The 18,153-nt window shown below is 38.9% G+C and overlaps 1 protein-coding gene across 7 annotated transcripts in view; it reads left to right on the top strand.

Moving 5' to 3' along the window:
- KLF12 (KLF transcription factor 12) overlaps positions 1-18,153 on the top strand; it is a 479,922-nt gene that overhangs the window by 194,478 nt on the left and 267,291 nt on the right. For all 7 annotated transcript variants that reach the window (XM_067016247.1, XM_067016246.1, XM_059042250.2 and 4 more), the window contains exon 3: positions 5,014-5,103. In XM_067016247.1, the coding sequence (XP_066872348.1) occupies positions 5,014-5,103 (90 nt within the window). The remainder of the gene's footprint in view (positions 1-5,013; positions 5,104-18,153) is intronic.

The raw sequence follows: 18,153 nt of genomic DNA, 5'->3' as shown, positions 1-18,153 counted from the left end.
GCGTATGCCCTCTACAAAATTGACTTACCAGTGTGAGGGTATGTGAGTTTAGAAAAATATAATTTTACACTTAATCTAAGCACTTATAAATTGAATGTGAGGCCCAAATATATCTCTTGAGTATAAAAGGTCGAAGATGAAGTTCCTGTATAATCCAAGTACTCGAAACTATTGTGAAAATATTGAATGAGCCATCTAGGATATGAATATTTTCAAAACACTGGGTAGCAGATGAGATTACCATAGATTTTTCTGGATGTTGAACTCAGGATGGGACTGACTTGCTAAATTAATTAAGAGATGTTTCTAGGATAGGAATGTATAATCTTATCAAGCTAAGGAAATATGTTGAAAGATTGATTTAAAGAAAAAAAAAAAGTGAAATAGCTTTGAAACCAGGGGCGTATTTGATCTCTTATTGTTATTCCGTAAACTGTTGATACTCATCAGTGACCAGAAGTTGCACATTCCTTTCAGTGACTAAATCAGTTCAGCCCTGAGAGGAACCATCCACTGAGATTCCAGAGCTCTGTTGGTGCCTTCAACAAGGTGCTCGTGTTTTTTTCCCACGTTGATTTAGGGAGCGCACAGAGGAAGATGAAGAGAGAAGGAGAGGGAGAGGAAGGGAAAGAGGGGTGTAGTGATTGGGAGCTGAGCTTGGGCTCAGGCTCCTTTGGTTTGCAATCGAGCTGCACCACTTACTAATCGTGTGACCTCGGACAGTTTAACCTCCTTGTGTCTCAGATGCCTCATCTTCCGATAATAAAGCCTTGACCTCTTGGGTTGCTGCAAGGACTAAATGAGTACACGTCTCTTAGCAGAGGGTCTGGTCCATGGTAAATATGCAAATAGTAGGTGTTGTTACTATGTTTGTTAGCAAGATAATACTAAGATGGTAGTTGTGTTATGCTACCTATTGTTGCATAACAATAGATAATGGAAACTGTTGGCTGGGCATAATTCTAATCGCTTAGGTGTGTCGATCCTTATGAAGAGCAGGGATTCACTCATTTTTTGCATTTCAGCACAGATTTGGGGGTAGTATAAAACACTTATGTTTTCTCTGAAGAAAGGACCTATTGGTTGAACTGGCATACAGGCTTGGAAAACAATTGTTATTTTTGTTGGTTTTTATTGTTGTTATGGTAGAAGTGAGTCAGGAAAGGGGAGAGATTGACTGACTTCTCTATGAAGTGGTTTTCAAGCAAAAGGCGAATTTCCTTATAATCAGATTCTTCTGCTTTTTCTGTAGGAAAAAGTACTCAGAGGATGATACTTTTAACCAGTTGGTATGCCTGCAATATAACTTGTTAAGAATCTTTTCCAAACATGCCTTAATCAACTTGATGCAGTGAATCCTGAATTGCTTCTTATATGTCCCTTTGATCACTGTTGAACATAACACGGGTAGGGGTGAGGGCAATTCATATTTTTCATTACCTGTAGCCAGACATGGAGATTCAAGATGGAAACTTGTTTAAGTGAATAAGTTCTGTATCTTGAGAAATCAGAACAAATCCCAGTAGATATTTTTGGCTTATGAAGGGAAGCCTTGTTGAAAAATTCTGTCTGTTGAATGTTGACTAACTGGCTCTTTATTACCCCAGCTGTGCAAAGTGAATGACGCACAGTCTGGAGGAGGGAGAGGAAAGAGACCTGCATTCTGGGAGTAGGAGGGCGGATTGTAGTAGTTGCCCTGGAAAGTCACCCCTGTTCTGTGTTTTTATGAGAGAGGATTATTAAGCATCAGTCCTTTTCCTTCCTGCAGGTTCCATTCAGAATATTGTGAGACGCTAGGATTGATGACAGTTGTGTTTACATGTTGATGTATTTCTGATGTATTTGTGGGGAGGAAGGTGATCTCCACGTCTTACTCTTCCGCCATCTTGAAGGTCTCTTGACTGTTGTGTTTATACTGCTTTTGACTGGGAGAGCTACTATCAGCTGGACTGCTGTGTTGCCAAATCTTATTTGGGAAATAGGAATATCCAGAGTACTGTTCTCATCCAGTGCACATGTAATTGATCAACAGCCAGCTAATCTGATGATAAATTTGGCTGTAATTGATACAATTTTCTCATATGAAATAAGTAACATAGGTGTATAGATACATGTACATTAATATAAACACATATACATAAATTATATAGGGTTGTATAATATCAAAATATTTGTTATAACATAAAGAGTACCATGTTACTAAAATTGATGACTAATCTTATTTACCTCTTGGGAATCAATTGAGCTATTGGATTCCCCAGCAAATGCGTTTTGATCAAGATCACGACAAGATATGTTTGACAGCAATTTCAAATTACTAGAGTTTATTACATATTTAAAGTCTGAAGTCAGATGAGATTGTATGTATCTGAATTTTAGCTTAGAGAGATAAATCGATCGATATTTTGTTCCAAGGACTACGTCCTCAATGCTGTACAATTACCATGTGCTCTGTAAAAACCACACACCTTCTAGGATGGTCTGGAATATGGTGTGATGCTTGGCCCTTCTCTTTATGCTAAACAAGGTCAGAATCAGGAAAGCAGAGATTAATATGCTTCATGTGTATACAGTATAACTTTCAGGCGTATGTACCGATCGAATCTACACTAGTTGCAAGAGTTTAATAATTAAGGATTGAGTTTCTTATTTGTGAACATTGCAATTTATGGTGTTTATTATGGCTGTGCTGCGCTGATCCTCGAAAAATCAGGGAAAGAGAAATATTTGCCAGGCAAACTTCATTTCTTAAAAAAATGCTTGCAAATGTGTTTAATTGTTTCACTTTTACATGAAACTGAAGTGTAACCCTGTCTTTAACACATCTAGAATTATTCCAGTACAACAACAATAAAAATTATAATGAAAACAGTGATAGTTACATGTACTAAATAGCATGTGAACCCAGTCAGCTTTTTTTGATTTATCCTTTTTCAACTTCAAAGACTGGTTAGCTTGCATTTTTCTTTTTAAATGAATGGGTTGATCACAGCCAGCGAGGAAAACGGCTGAAGTCTATCAGCTGTAAATTGGTACAAAGCACTAAAAGGGACATTAGCCTCTAATCAGATTCTAACAGTTCATTAAACCTGCCTTTCCAGAATCGCTCTTTGTCTTTTCCCCTCCTTTGCAAGGCATCTTCTTTCCTTTCCATCTGGGCAAGACCTCCTCCGGGGTAGGAAGCAGTATCAACTCATCCTTCATTGTCTACCAACCAAACAGCCTACGGGAGGCTTTGTTAGGGTGGATTCCATGCTGCTGTGAAAGGCCCGGCAGTTGAGGGCTGCTGGCAGCAGGAAAGCTTTCCTGAGGTTGGGAGGTGGCAAACCAAGCTGGCTGCTTCCAAGCATGGAAGCAAGTGATGACACATTGGGATTTGAGGTCCATGCCTGATATGTAAACAACCCACCAGCCTCTGTGAAAGGGTTTTAAGCTTGGAACAGATGCCCTGAGCTCAGCAGTAATACCATAGTTCCTTCTGCTGTAAGCTATTAGGTTGCAAAAATCCCCCCAAAATATGGACAAGTCAAAAGCAAACATGTGAAAACAATGATGTATCCTGCCAGTTTTAATAATATTGTACATTTCTAAGAGAGGAACATGACAGTAATGTTTCTTCTTTTTATTACCTAACAGACTAGGTAGCATGGGATTTCTAAATGCTCATTAGTTAGCTCGAGCATAAATTTGCTTTTTCTTCTTGCCATTGATTTCTCTGAGCAAATATTTGTGATAAGAAGCCCCATACATTTTATTTCTCAGAGTATTTTTCTTACACAAAAAGGAGAGTCAAGAAATGGGAGAAATAATTAGAGCTTCACTATACTGCACTCTGTTGGTATTATTTGGTAATAAAAACGTTTAATTTATGATGTGTTGAAGTGAGAGTTGTTTTTATTTAACTGTCTGTTGGGGAGAAAAGCAACTCTATGAATGGCGAAAACCTCAAGGTTTAGAAGTGATATTAACCTTTGTCACCATGTAGGCAAAACATTTAGAAATGTCTCTCTTTTTCTTTTAATAAGACCACCTTGGTGTCATATGGTTACATTCTATAACAGCCAAGACACTATTCTAAAAACTCAGTCAAACTTAGTCATTTTAATTTCTTGGTTTAGTCAGTGTTTGAGGGTAAAGTTGGCATTCTCAACAAATTTTAAAACATGAGCCTGATTTTGGCCTGAAGCAAGCACTGATGTGTGGCTTTCTGACTCCCTTCCTAGGTTGTTGACTTCAGAAAATCCCGGAAGCTGTGGAAATTAGTCAAAAAATAACCCTGGTTTAATCTTTTTATAGATGTTTGAAATTCTGTTGAGCCACAATAGAAGTAAGGTTTTCTCTTCAAGAGGTGTTAAATGGAGCCAAACATATACCAGAACAGAAAACAAATTGTTGTTTATTCTTTGATTATGACTTCAGCTTAAGAATTCACTCTTAATCCAAGATTTATGTTAGTTGTTTTTAAAGGAGATGTTTGCGGTTGAAAGGTAGAAATTTTCATTTGATCAGATACACCGTGGTACCGGAATTCACTGTCCAGCATTATAGTATCTTGTATTTAAAATTATTTCGACTTTGACAGTAATATGAGAGTATATAAATTATTTTGATCTGTCTTTTCCTTTATGGATTTCTGTATACAGTACAGCCTCCAGAGCTAAGGAAGAAAGAAACTTGCCTTGTATTTCCTTCCACGATTGCAAGTGTGATGAGTTACTCTGGCCCCGTAGAAATTAATGTAAGGTTGCCTTACTCCAGTTTATTACCGTCTGACCTCCAACCCAGGGGTCATAGAATCAGACTGATTAATTCAAGTTCTTGGTCATTATTTCAAATGAAAGTTCAGAATGGGGGGATAATTGGTTATGCTGATATTCTCCTTTAATTATACTATATTGTTAAAAAATTAGGTTAGCAGTACTAAATGTACTACAATGAAGGCAGACTCTTCCAGCTGTCCTCTTCTGAACGCTTTATAGCTGAATTTCCCTCTCTCTCTTTTTTTATTCTCAGAATATCAACACCTTTGAGAACAGAATGTTAATGCTTGATGGGATGCCGGCAGTCAGAGTCAAAACAGAGCTTTTGGAATCTGAACAAGGGGTAAGCAGAAGTTTCCGACGATGCCCCACCCCCTTCTCTTTAAGAGAGTGACAGCGTTTACCTCCAGAGTGTTCTAAGGTTTGCAGAACACTTCTGAGTTTTCACTTGCTTCAGCTTTTCTCTCTTGAGTAAAAATCATCTGAGACCATGGTTGATTCTCACCCACTTGCAACCTCAAATATTACTAACTTAGAAAAGATAAGTTCTTGAAGTTAGGAAGGCATAGTGACCATACGGCTTTATTTAAATTGGTGAATGTTTTGGAAAGCTAATTCAAATCCAACTCACAGAGGAAGTATTAAAAAAAAATAAGATGGGACTCTAACCTCAGTGTCAAGATAGTTTGGTTCTTACTAAGTTAGGAAATTATAGAGTACAGTTATGGGAATGTTATTACTGTTTTTGGATGGATTTCTCTTTTGACATTTGTTTTTACCCTTTTTTATAGTTGATGAAATTTAGGTCAGTGAGTTTGAAAAGCACATAAAAGCAAAAGAAAGCTTACTGAGCAATTACGTAGCCAAATTGACAATTTATGGCTACTGAAAGTATAAGGACTTAAGAACACAGCTAGAGTTTTTGAAAAGGATGCGGGTGATTTTATAATTGTTAACATCTATAGCTTCACTAGTAAAAATCGTAATCAGCGCGATGTGACTCCTTGCAGCATCGGCTGACCACCTTTTGTATTTAAGGGAGAAAGCACTACCTACCTGTCTTACTAAACCAGCATCACAGAGGCAAGTACACGTGACCACGAAAAGGACATCAATTAAATACATATTTAGTCTTAATCTTATTTGGGTATCCCTTATTCAAAAAAACCAAAACAAAACATTAGCAGTGTTTTGTCATTGAGCAATCAAATTTAAGTGTTAATAAACTCTCACTCTTACAACAATCAGTACGCATGAGTTCTTCTGGGACCCCATTCAAGAGGTTAGGATACTGATGTACCAAAATTATTTTGTAATGAGGACACTCGACGGCAGGGATCTCGATGGTTGCATTTAGAGGGTTCTCCAGTAATGTCTCCATTCCTGAGCACTATATGACAGGGTGTCGGGCACCTCATAATATATTTCTCTTCCGTGTAAGTCAGTGTCTGAAACAGACCCCCATCACGTAGAGCATATCATTTCAATCTTTACGTTCAGTGTAGACTGTGGTAGCTCTGAAATGCACATTGTGGAGTATGTCAGCCGAAGACATAACCACACAGTCTGTGTGACAAAATGACCGATTCACAGAGATTCAACCCATCTTAGGCAGTAGAGCATCATGAAAGAAAAGACTATGTGTTGGTTATTAATAATTGCTTGTTCATTGTAGACAAACCTTCAGAAAAAGTCATGTGTTCACCTGGATTTTCTAGCCTGACACTCATCAAGTTAAACTCTGTATCCTCCAAACTAAGTAGTTCTTTACCTTTGTTTTCTAACCAAACCACAGAAGGATGTGTTTTATTTCTTAGGAGTCCTGTTTTCTTAATCTAAATGCATTAGCATCAGTTTAATAAAATAAATTCCTACATACCCCGTGTTTAAGTTTAACAAAACGTACCGACTGTAACATCTTATTTCGAGAAGGCAGCCTGATGGAAAAGTGAAAAACGGTATATTTCACAATGTCGCTTTTATTTCACAGTATGTTCTTCAACTTAAATAACAGTAAATCTGTTCAAGTCATACATGTTGGAGGGAGGCAAAAAAGTACAGAAAACCAGTCAGAATGTGTTACCTGGGCTGTTAGGCAAAGCCAGGATAGTGCATTGTTGCCACCAGTCCTGGGAATCTTTAAGAACATCTAGGTACTTCTCTCTCCTTTACTATCATTTTTCAGTTTTAAGGTAAGGTTTGCATGAAAGATTTAAGTGTACAAAAAACAAAACCCAATATTCCCAGGGGTTTTACAGTGTGAATAAGAAACTCATGTCACATTATTTCTAGAAAGTATTTTTCTGTCCTCAAATAGGGACAGGAAAAATTGTAGGTTCGAGGTTTTACTTAATGCCTGTTTATTAAAGTCAGTTTTCTTTCTTGTGAGTGGAGCTGATGTTAGTACTTTAACCCTAATTTAGAATGTGTATGTTGGAGGGGAACAGAAACTTCATTTATTCTTTTCCTTAGTCTCGTATATGCTTTTCTTAAGTATATGACACGCAAACTTTTGTTCTCTTTTACAGCAAAGCTTTAAGAGAAGCAGACCACAGTGTTTAATGAAATGTATTATGATTTAACTATTTATAGAATATAATTAATTTGTACTCATTTGTAATACTTTAAATCAACTCTTCTTTAACCAGCTGAAATCTTGAATTTTAGTGAACTTTATTTTTGGTCCCTTTACTGGAGTTTTGTATTGGGGACGATGGGATGGGTGATAATACTGTGTAATTGCAGAATCTCAGAACTACTTTTAGATAAGGAGTGCTAGAATTCTGAAGATTTCTTGATTTCCGTCTTACAGAACTCTTTCCTCATTGAGTATTAAAGGCTGTTTGAAGTTTGATTCTTCGTAAGAAAGTGTGAACATATTGGTGACATTAAAATCGTCACCTGCGTGATTATGGGCTTTTGAAAAAGATGAGATGTTAGTTACAGGGAACAAAAATCATTATAGAAATGTATCTGTGCATCACAGCAATGAATGGGAAAGCCTGAAGCTTGTGTATTAGTGGGATTCTGTAATCACTCTGGAAACCTAGTTTTGAGACTCTTCCATCAGCGTTAAGGGGAAGAAAAGTTAGTCTGCCTTTCAGGCTACGGGCAGTAGTGTAAAGATCTGCTATTTTACATGGACCTCCTGTCTCAGGGCACCATGAAGGCACCTACTCCTCCCTCTTCTCTTTCTTGTCATAAATAGTCCCTTAGGTCTTCAGCTGCCAGCTGGTCTCCGCATGTGCCCGCTCCTCTCCAAGGAAGTCAGGACCGGATGAGCACATTTCAGAGCTTAAAGAAAGACTGTGGAACAGGCCAAGGCTGGCCACTCTGCTTTCTCGTCTCTGAAAAGTTCTGGCTGCCTTGCCTCATCCTCTAAATAGTTTTGTGGTGTATGTATGTGGTCCCATCTCTTTAAATCAGATTATAAGCTCTCAGAGGGCAAGAATTGTTCCTTGTGTTTTTCTCGTGGTTCCTGGCACGTGGTAAGCGCTCAGAAAATACGTGCTGTGTGAAATTTGTCCAGGCGTTATAACTGGCATGCTGCAAAATATGAAACCAGTCAGTAGCTACTTATAAACCTGCTCTGTCTACCTCATAGGGGTGTTGGGAACATAAAAATAAGAATTGGAAATATTGGAAAGAATAGATTTCCTTTGGTGGCAGTCTTCATCTTGTAGCCGTGTGAACTGGATAGGGAAGAGTGGCTAATTCAGACCGTCTCTGTGTGCCTTACTTCGGTTTGGAACCCTTAGTTTTGTGGTATTGAAGTCGATCGGTACTGCAGTCTCCTGAAATGTGACTTAAGTTTTCTTCAGCCTTCTTGGTAATATAGCGCATGCTGCTATGTGGTCCATGGCAAGGTCATGTGCTCTTGTGATATACTTCAGGGGCACAGCATGGAGTGGTGGAGTGGCTTTGTCTGTGACCTTTGGTGCTTGTGTCCAGCTGTTCTAAGAGCTTCTCAAATGTGCTCTCAGCCTTTGGATGTTGTAAGGTGTTATTAAGCCCAGGACTAAAGCAGGAAGAGGTATGCTAGAATTTGTAAACCCAGAGATAAGGCGGTGTGCAGAGAACAGGCATCACCTCAAAGACATAAAACGTGATTTTATTCCTGGCCCTGCTGGAACAGCATTGGGAAGGAACTGCCCATCTCCAGGCCTCTGTGTCTTCATCTGTGTAGTGGGGATGTTAGAGACGAGACCTTCCAAATTCCGCCTGACGGCCTTTGATTCTGCTAACAGGCATGGAGTGAGAGAAAGCATGTCCTGTGATGCGTCTAAAAGTGATACCGCAATGAAACTGCCTGTGTGTGGAAGTAGAAATGTACAGACCGTAAAGGGAGACAGACCTGAGTTAAGATGCTTCCTCAGCCGTCTCTGTCCACCTGTTCCTCCTCACCTGGGAAGTGAAGCAAACCATCCAGCCTCACAAGGGCCTGACTGCATGTGGTGGGTGCTCAAGAAATGTTCTCCTTTTGAGGAAAAATAGGATTATAAAGGGCCCCATTGCTTCACTTTCCATTGCTGCAGTTCTCATAGGTACTTGGTAGAGTTTTCAACATCTGCATTAATTTATAATCCTAAGAGAGGACTTCAGGTAAATCTTAAATCTTAAGCTTTGTTTTTTTTATTTTAATTATTATTTGAGCGTGTCTGGAGAAACGTTGCAAATTCTGCTTCGATTTGATCGTGTAAAAACATAGACTGATGAAGCCAGAAATCAGTTATTATTTTAACACAGAAGTGATACCGCTTGGTGTGTTAATGCTATTTGGCCATCATTTTTACCAAAGGAGCCCGAGTTCGCATACTTTAAAGACTTGTTGGTATATTTCCAGATGAAATAATTTGATGTCTGGGATTTGCTGCAGAATAAACGGGGAGGGTGGAATGGATGGGGAGAGAGATGCAGTAAGATTGGTCACGGTTCCATCATTACTGAAGCTGGATGATGGGTGCAAGGGGGCTTGTTTAACTCTTCTGCCTAATCTTATATATGTTTGAAATTCTTTAAAGTAAAATGTTTAAAAAAGCTCTCTCAATAAAACTATGCAAAATACATAGGCGTCAGAGGGAGACGGGAAAGAATGATTCCTCACTCAGTCACCCTCGCGCTTCGGGTTCTAAGGCCCGAGGGGTCTGCCGCAGGGACGGAGGGGACCTGAGCCTCTCATCCAACCACGAGGGTGTTGGAGCCCGTGGTTTCTCCTCCTCTCTCTCCTCTTGTAGAGGCAGCTGCAGTCCTGATCCGCGGGGCTTGTAGGCCCGAGGAGGTGGCAATAGCATGGCTGAGAGAGAGAAGGAGATGGGATGTTCTGCCCATTTTAAGTGGTCCGAGCAGTTGGTAATTGGGTGATAAAAGACCCCTCTGTGTTACACTGTGGGAGACGGCCTAAGGTCGCTTTACCCCAGCCCGCGAGCTGGGGAAGGGACAGGTATGGCGGCGGATAGGTATGGTTCCGTGGCTTCCTAGCAGAAAATATCAGCCCTGGTCGGACTGGAGATCTCTGAGCGCTCTAATTTTAGAGGTAGGACAAAAGAGAATCCTGGTTCTTTCCCCTGGAGGCTTGCAGTGCTTTTGCACACCGTTCAGTAGGACATTCAGAGCAAGGTGTTGAAGACATTTCTGTATCAAGGAGAACTAGTGCCGTTAAGGCTACTATATTGTCACGTCCTTAAGAGCAGAGCTAATGCTTTTTGTTTCTCATTATTCCTCGTCCTCCCAGCGCAGGCAGCTGATGCTTAAGCAGAGCTCAGCAAAGAGCCATCAATTCAGATGCTCTTTATTGTAAGGGGGAGCCAGTGTCAACGGCAGAATTGAGATTTCGAGACAGGGGCCATTTTGGAAAAGCCTCCAATCCTTAGGTTTGATAAACAAAGAGAAACAGGTGCAAGTGTTGTAGCTGAACCTACATGTGTGCTCTGCAGTGCTGAGTGGAGACAGGCAGTTACATTAAAATTCAGTGGCTTTGGAGAAGAAAACTCCACAACACGTCTAACTTCTTTTTCCTCAGTAAACCACTATGTTTAACTTAACATAAAAGATTTAATATACATTAGTGTGTCAAGGCTTAGTAAGACAGTGTTACTTTAATGGCTGTCAGAAGAGCACGAGAAGGTATTATAAAAATGCCACTTGCGTTTCCCTACCTCAGTGCCTCATTATTACCCCCTCTACTGTGGGAACAGGGGCCAGCATAGCTAGTAAATCGGTAGAATTATCTTAGACATACGACGCAGCTTATCACTTAATATTCTCTGATGACCCACTACTTGAGATCTTTTGATCTGTAGTCCAGTCTTTGCATGTCACTACCTGGCTTCAAAGAAAAGCACACGCAGAAGCTATCTTATTGCTAATACAAGAAGACCATTATTATTTTTTTAAAGCAGGAAAATATATCTGCACTTGCCAAAATCATATTTTAGGGAAGAGCTGTCCTCCTCTGTAGAAGCAGAGTTGGACTGATTTTAATAATGTCAGAATGGCCAGTAAATGTATTAATAGAAAGAATTGAAAATCAATGAGCTGTGATAGTAATTACAGATAGTACCCAAGGGAAATATAGCAGGCAGCCAGATCCTTTCCCTTGGGGCCTGCCCTGGGCAAAGCTATGAAGCTGATAATTCTGCCCTCCTTCTTTCCCATTAGCAATATACTTTCTCCTTCAACTCTATTCCCTTCCGCCTGCCATCCAGACACCCTTGACCCTCTGTGCAGTGGTAGTTCTTGGTATCCACAGACGACCAGTTCTAACTGCAGTCGTATTAATTGAGGAGAATATGAAATGCTATTCTTTCCAAGCATTATTTGCATTTGCACAGGGTCAGTGCTTTGTAAAAAGGAACATCTTTTAAAGAAATTTCATGCTCTGAGTAATTTGGGAATTTTGATTTGGGGGAAATTAACCTTTCCAAAATATTGCAGCTTATGAATGATTGTGTTCTCCTTCAGGTACTAGTCTTTGTAGTAGAATCAGGAAAAAAAAAATCTGGATCATGAGATGTATATTTCTCTATATCTAGGTGTGTTTTCTTATACTAATATTTATATACTGATTCATAGTCTATAAAGTGCCTCACAAAAATATCTTGTTTAGCCCTTGGAGGACTCTTTGCTCCTGACTGTTAGGGATTAACTGCTGTGGGTATCAACCTCCCACCATAAACACTAGAAAAGCAGACAAAATACATGAAATGTTTTTCACATATTGGACAACAGGCAGTTAAGGACTGTGATCCTTGGGACGTGGGACGAGAAAGGGGGTGATTTCTACTATTGCCTCAACCTCCTGCCTGGCGGCAAACAGGGAGGGCAGACCCAGAGAGGGTCTAACAGTCACACCAAGCTAGGCAGGCAGGGTTTGGAATTTGGAGAGGTCAAGGCAATTAATTTTTAAAGAGAACAATAACAGAGAGGATGGGGTTGTACAAAGAGAGGGCTCTGGGGATCTTCAAACTGGTCCCTTTAAGGGGTTTGCTAAGTAATGATCTGCCTGTATGAGGAGGAAGGCAAGGAAAGAACAAGGATGGCAACGGGTGGAACAGGTCTTGGATTTCACATAAAATTCACAGAAACCATATGGGAGAGACCTCTTCATACATGGGCATTTGGTAGAGGTCTCAGAAGGGCCACTGCTTAGTAATGGGGCTGAATTAGTTCCATAATCGTCCGGTCTGGACCTTTCCATGACAGAAAGGATCAGACTGATCTGCAAGTTCCTTAGTTGTGCCAGAACAAAATCCAACAGTCTCAAAGGAAGACAGATCCAGCCTTCAATAATGTAAAAGTAACAGTGTCTTGGCATTTGATCAAAATTGATCATGTAGAAAAAAAATTTAAGAAACTGAACAGAGTCTCAGTGACCTATGGAACAATCCCAAGTTGTCTAATATATGTAGAATTGGACTCTCAGGAGGAGGGGAGGACAGAAAAAATATATGAACAAAGCAATGGCTGGACATGATCCAAATGTGATGAAAACTATAAACCCACAAATCCAAGTTCAGCCCAAAGCAAATGAAATCACGCCAAAGCATATAATAATCAAATTGCTGAAAACAGGTAATGAAGAGTAGTCTTAACAGCAGCCAGGGGAGAAGAAGGAAATATACCTGACATACGGTGGAACAAAAATCAGATTTCTTATCAGACACCATTCAGGGCAGAAGAAAGAACTTCCTTAGGTAGCAGTAAAAGGACACTAGATAGGAATTTGGATCAACACAAGGAAATGAAGAGTACTCAAAATGGCAAATATAAAAGATAAAAAAAAATTTAGAAGAAAATTGCTCAAAGCAAACATCATAACAATACATATAACATATATTGAAGGAAAATGGGTCACAACAGTAGCACAGAAATGGGAGGATGGAAGGAAGGATACTGTTGTGTGTGTGAAGAGTTGTGGTATCATTTGAAGGTAGTCTGTGTTAAGTTAAAGATGTAACGCTGTAAATCCTAGAGCAACCCCCCTACACACACACACACACACACACACACACACACACGAAAAAAACCAGATAGTAGCTAATAAATCAATGGTAGAGATGAATTGGAAACATTTGAAAAGAGAGTCAACTGTATTTAAAAGAGAGCAAGAAAAGAGGAGAAATGAACCAAGAACAGATAGGAGAAATAGAAAACAAATAGCAAGGTAGTGCATTTAAACACAACACCTTGATTATTGTGAGAAATGCAAATGGTTTAAGCACTTCATCTAAAAGACAGATTGTCAGATTGGAAATAAAAGTAAGACCCAACTACATGCTATCTACAGGAAACTCCCTTTAAAGGTACAGATAGGTTAAAACTAAAAAGAATCAAGAGTAGTCAAAACTATGAAACAAAATGGAATGGTGGTTGTTAGGTGGAGGTGGACATGGCGAGTAGTTTGATGAGGAGAGAGTTTCCGTTTTGGAAGATGAAGAAACTGTAGAGCTCTGTTCCAACAACAGTGTGAATGCAGTTGACACTACTGAACTGCACATATAAAAATGGTTAAGAGGGTAAATTTTATAGTATGTATTCATTACCACAATGAAAAATTAAACATTTAAAACCCCAGGGTGGGGCTTCCCTGGTGGCGCAGTGGTTGAGAGTCCGCCTGCCGGTGCAGGGGACACGGCTTCGTGCCCCGGTCCGGGAAGATCCCACGTGCCGCGGAGCGGCTGGGCCCGTGAGCCACGGCCGCTGAGCCTGCGCGTCCGGAGCCTGTGCTCCGCAACGGGAGAGGCCACAGCAGTGAGAGGCCCGGGTACCGCAAAAATAAATAAATAACCCCCCAGGGAGCTGATGTTTACAACTGTCCAAGAGACAGTTTAGTATGGATTACTAAACTGAACGGCTGAAGGAGAACTTCAGCAGAAATTGCTTCAGGTAGTTCAAATGGGAAGTGACTTTACAAAAAATCTGTTTTGTTATAGCAGTAAAGGGATAGGAAAAGATGTATCATCAGTATACAGCAAATAATTACAAAAAAACAAAACTGCAGTGCCTGTATTCTTATTAGAGAAAATAGACTTAGGGACAAGGGGAACCAGAGGTAAAACATCTCATAAGATAAGAGAGTCAATTCATTAAGAGGACATAACAGTCTAAGTTGCTTTTTTACCTTAGTAAACCCTTGAGTCAATATAATAATATCCCTATTAGTCATTAAAATTGCAGAGAGATTGTACGTCCAAGGTCACATCACCAGTAAGTAACAGGCATGTAACTGGAGTTCATGTGTTCTGAATCATAATCTTTTCATATTGCAAGCTGTCCTTGACAGTACTATAATTAGTCATCACATTGGAAATGATCTGATTTCAAATAATTTCCACTACAATAATAATGTTTAAGAAAAATTTGAGATCTTATGAAAAGTTTTAATTCAGTACTTCAATAAATGCAGATTTACCAACAGAGGTTCAATGCCCAGTGCACACAGTAGCATGAAATAAATATGAACTCTTGGAATCTCTCTTTTACCTTAATTACATAGGATTAAAAAATATTTTACTACTTAGTATATGTTTGCTTTAATATAAAATAATGTTTTCAAAAATTTAATAGTAAGTAAAAATGTGCAGAAATACTCCCTGCTCATCACATTGGCAAAATTTTATTTCATTGTGTGTCTGTCAATTTTAGAAATCAACAAATTGAGCAGAGCTGACAGCACATATTAGATGCACCTTCTAGAAAACTCTGTCTCTCTGTCATAGTATTTTGAGAACCCAGAATTTCATAAATATGTAACATCAGGATGTCAACCGTTGTTTTTTTTTTCATTGCTTTACAAATTATGTCAGAGTCATCACTGAGGAAAGTATATACTTTGCTACCAAGGCACATTCGACCTGGTGATAATTTTGATCAATTTAACGTCTTGCTGAATGGTCGTGTCTGTGGCCTGTGGAAAAATGAATTTGTCTCTAATCTGCTGGTCAGTCCTTTTTCTTCTCTTAAGGGCATATTGTCAGAAGATTTTCTTTTATTATTTTTATTTTTTTGTGGTACGCGGGCCTCTCACTGTTGTGGCCTCTTCTGTTGCGGAGCACAGGCTCCGAACGCGCAGGCCCAGCGGCCATGGCTCACGGGCCCAGCCGCTCCGCGGCATGTGGGATCCTCCCGGACCGGGGCACGAAGCCGTGTCCCCTGCATCGGCAGGCGGACTTCAACCACTGCGCCACCAGGGAAGCCCTAGGTTCGTTTTTTAAAGACCTCAGTTATGTACTTTTTTTACCTTCAGATTGAAAGAAATTAATACAACTGTGGGTTTAAAATCTGCAACCTCCCTTGGCTAAGTCAGTTATAACAAGGTAGTAGAATAAGTCTCTTGGGTCACTTCAAGTGATAAATTTCATATAAAGATGAGTATTCAAACCATTTACAAATGAATCATCAATATATTACTCTATTTACTGAAAAAAATAAAAGAGGCAAAGTGTTTGAGGTGAAGTATTTTCTATGAACAATGCAGTGGCTACTGGCACCTTTTAGGGACCTGACAGTGTGGACATTATTTTCCCACCCATATGTATGACCTTCTCAGATATAAGATCATATATTTTTTTCCCCCAGTGAATATTGTACTTACTAAAAATTTATATAGCTTGCTGAAAATTTCTTCATTCTTTACCATCAACTATTTTGCAAAGGAACGTGATTTTCATACCCATCCTCATTATTAATATGGTAAATAAATACCAATGATATGACAAAACCCTAATGTCTATTGTTTTATCAAGTCATAAAATAGATGTAGAGACAGTTTTCTCTTTCCATTCACCTTGCGTGACTGTATACTCTCAATTGGCTCTCATTTCCCTCGCACCAAATTGTATTTGCCACAGTGACTTCTGATTTCCACGTTGACATTCCATAAATATGTAAAAGTGGAGATTTTGCCTTTGTCCTCTTTGGATTATTGTTCTTGGGGTATATTCATATTTCTGTGCAGTGTTTTTGAATGACTGAAATGTTTCTGAGAAGGATGTGAAACATTTTCCTATATTTAAGTTCAGGTGTAATAAAGGGTATAGAGTTCAGCTAGGTTAATGAAATTGTATACATAATACTTAGCATAGTACACTGTGTATTAAGTAATCAATAAAAAGCAACTGCTCTTGGAATTGTTATTAAGTCTGAATTTCTCCTTAATTTCATTATGTAAAGTACATTGCATATATAAATTAAAATATATGTTCATTTATTTACATGGATTTTGGTGATTCTCTGAAGTCACACTTGTTTCATATGACACCATTACCAATTAAAAAAATGGTACTGTCAATTTATGTTTATACAATAGAAATAATATATATTGTGTTATTAATACCTGCCTTTATGTATAATTCACATTTAAAAATAAATCTTTAGTTCTATATTCTTGAATTTTACTCTGAAATACTGTATCTTATTGTATGCAGCTAACTTTCCTTAAGCATAAAGAATAAGAAACAATTGTTACTGTAGAAAGCAGTTGAAATTTTATTCAGAAACGTGTCCATGATAGTTAAAGGAGTAGTGGTTTAAAAATAACTTTCTATTTTGTAAAACAAAACTAAACTAACTCTTTTCTAGTGAATATTTATAAAGTATTTTATTTCAAACTCCTATTTCCACAACGACAAAGTTATATTGCCACTATTCAAAATCTCCATTGTCTTGGAAAATGTTTCTTCTACAGATGTATAGGAGAACTTTAAGAGGCAAAAATAGTACATGCTATGTAATGTGACCAGTTTCCTAAATTAGTATCTTTTGCTATTTCTTATAGGAAAAATGATACATATTGTTATGCTATAACATTCTGAAATCACTGGGGAAAAAAGTCACCAAGTAGTTGATATTATTAGTTTTTCAATTACGTGAGTTATTGTCTTTATGCCTTGTGAAATGTCTTGCTATTATAAGAGACCTATGGCCTTTGTTAGAAAAGAGTAAATTGTTCCCAGATGAAATGAAGTTATACTACATGATCTGACTCCCCTTTATGTAGCTGACATTATTCACGAAAACTTCTCAGCCTGCCCATTATCAGAATGTGTAGTGGCCCTTTGTGATTGCCTGACATCTTTTGTTTATCATCTTGACTTCCTGTTAGCTTCCTGTATTGTGATGCCAATCCCTGATAGAATCTTTAAAAATAGCAAAAACAAAAGCAAAACACCCTGCAGTTCCTAGACTCTCTTGCAGCTAGGACTTGTTGCCAGTGAGTTGCACCACCCTGCTCTTTGGGTGAGTTCAGTGACAAGAACTTCCGGCTTTTGGGGGAGTTTGTAACAGACTTTTTGGCATCAGATGCTGGAGGACAGCAGTTGTGGAGTTTTCACTGGAGGAGACCTGAGGTGTGGTTGGGCTTTCTTCCACCCACATTGTTCCTGGCTATGTAGTATTTAAGCCTAGTTCTCTGACGTACCAAGAGATATTCTGAACTGATATTTTAAACAATATATTTCTCTCCACTGAAACTACTCCGAGTGGGTTCTGTTTACAGCTGATACAATGAGGTCTACTCACTTTCCTGCTTAAGTATTTTGGGACTTACCTCAGTGACTCTCCATGGTTAAGTGTGTGGGCTCTAGAGCCAGATTGTCTGTACTTATGTCCTGTCTCTACCATTTTTTCTGTGACCTGAGCAAGCTACTTAATCTCTGTCTTATTTTCTTCGTCTGTAAAATGGGGATTATAAGAGTACCTACCTACTGGAGTTTTGGGGAAGATAAAGGAGTTAATGTGTATTATATCCATTTGCTGCCAGCGGTTGCTTCAACCTAATACCCTCTCTGTTCCTGTAGTTTGTTTAGGTCATGGTTATCCTCCAAGTCCCAGGACAAAAATCTCTTTTCCATAAAGCTTTCCCATTGATCTCTCTCTTCTCTGCACTTTTATTGAA

Source organism: Kogia breviceps, chromosome 16, assembly GCF_026419965.1.
Source record: "Kogia breviceps isolate mKogBre1 chromosome 16, mKogBre1 haplotype 1, whole genome shotgun sequence".
NCBI lineage: Eukaryota > Metazoa > Chordata > Mammalia > Artiodactyla > Physeteridae > Kogia > Kogia breviceps.
Note: the sequence above shows the minus strand (reverse complement) of the source record. Positions and strands in the feature narration are given on the sequence as shown.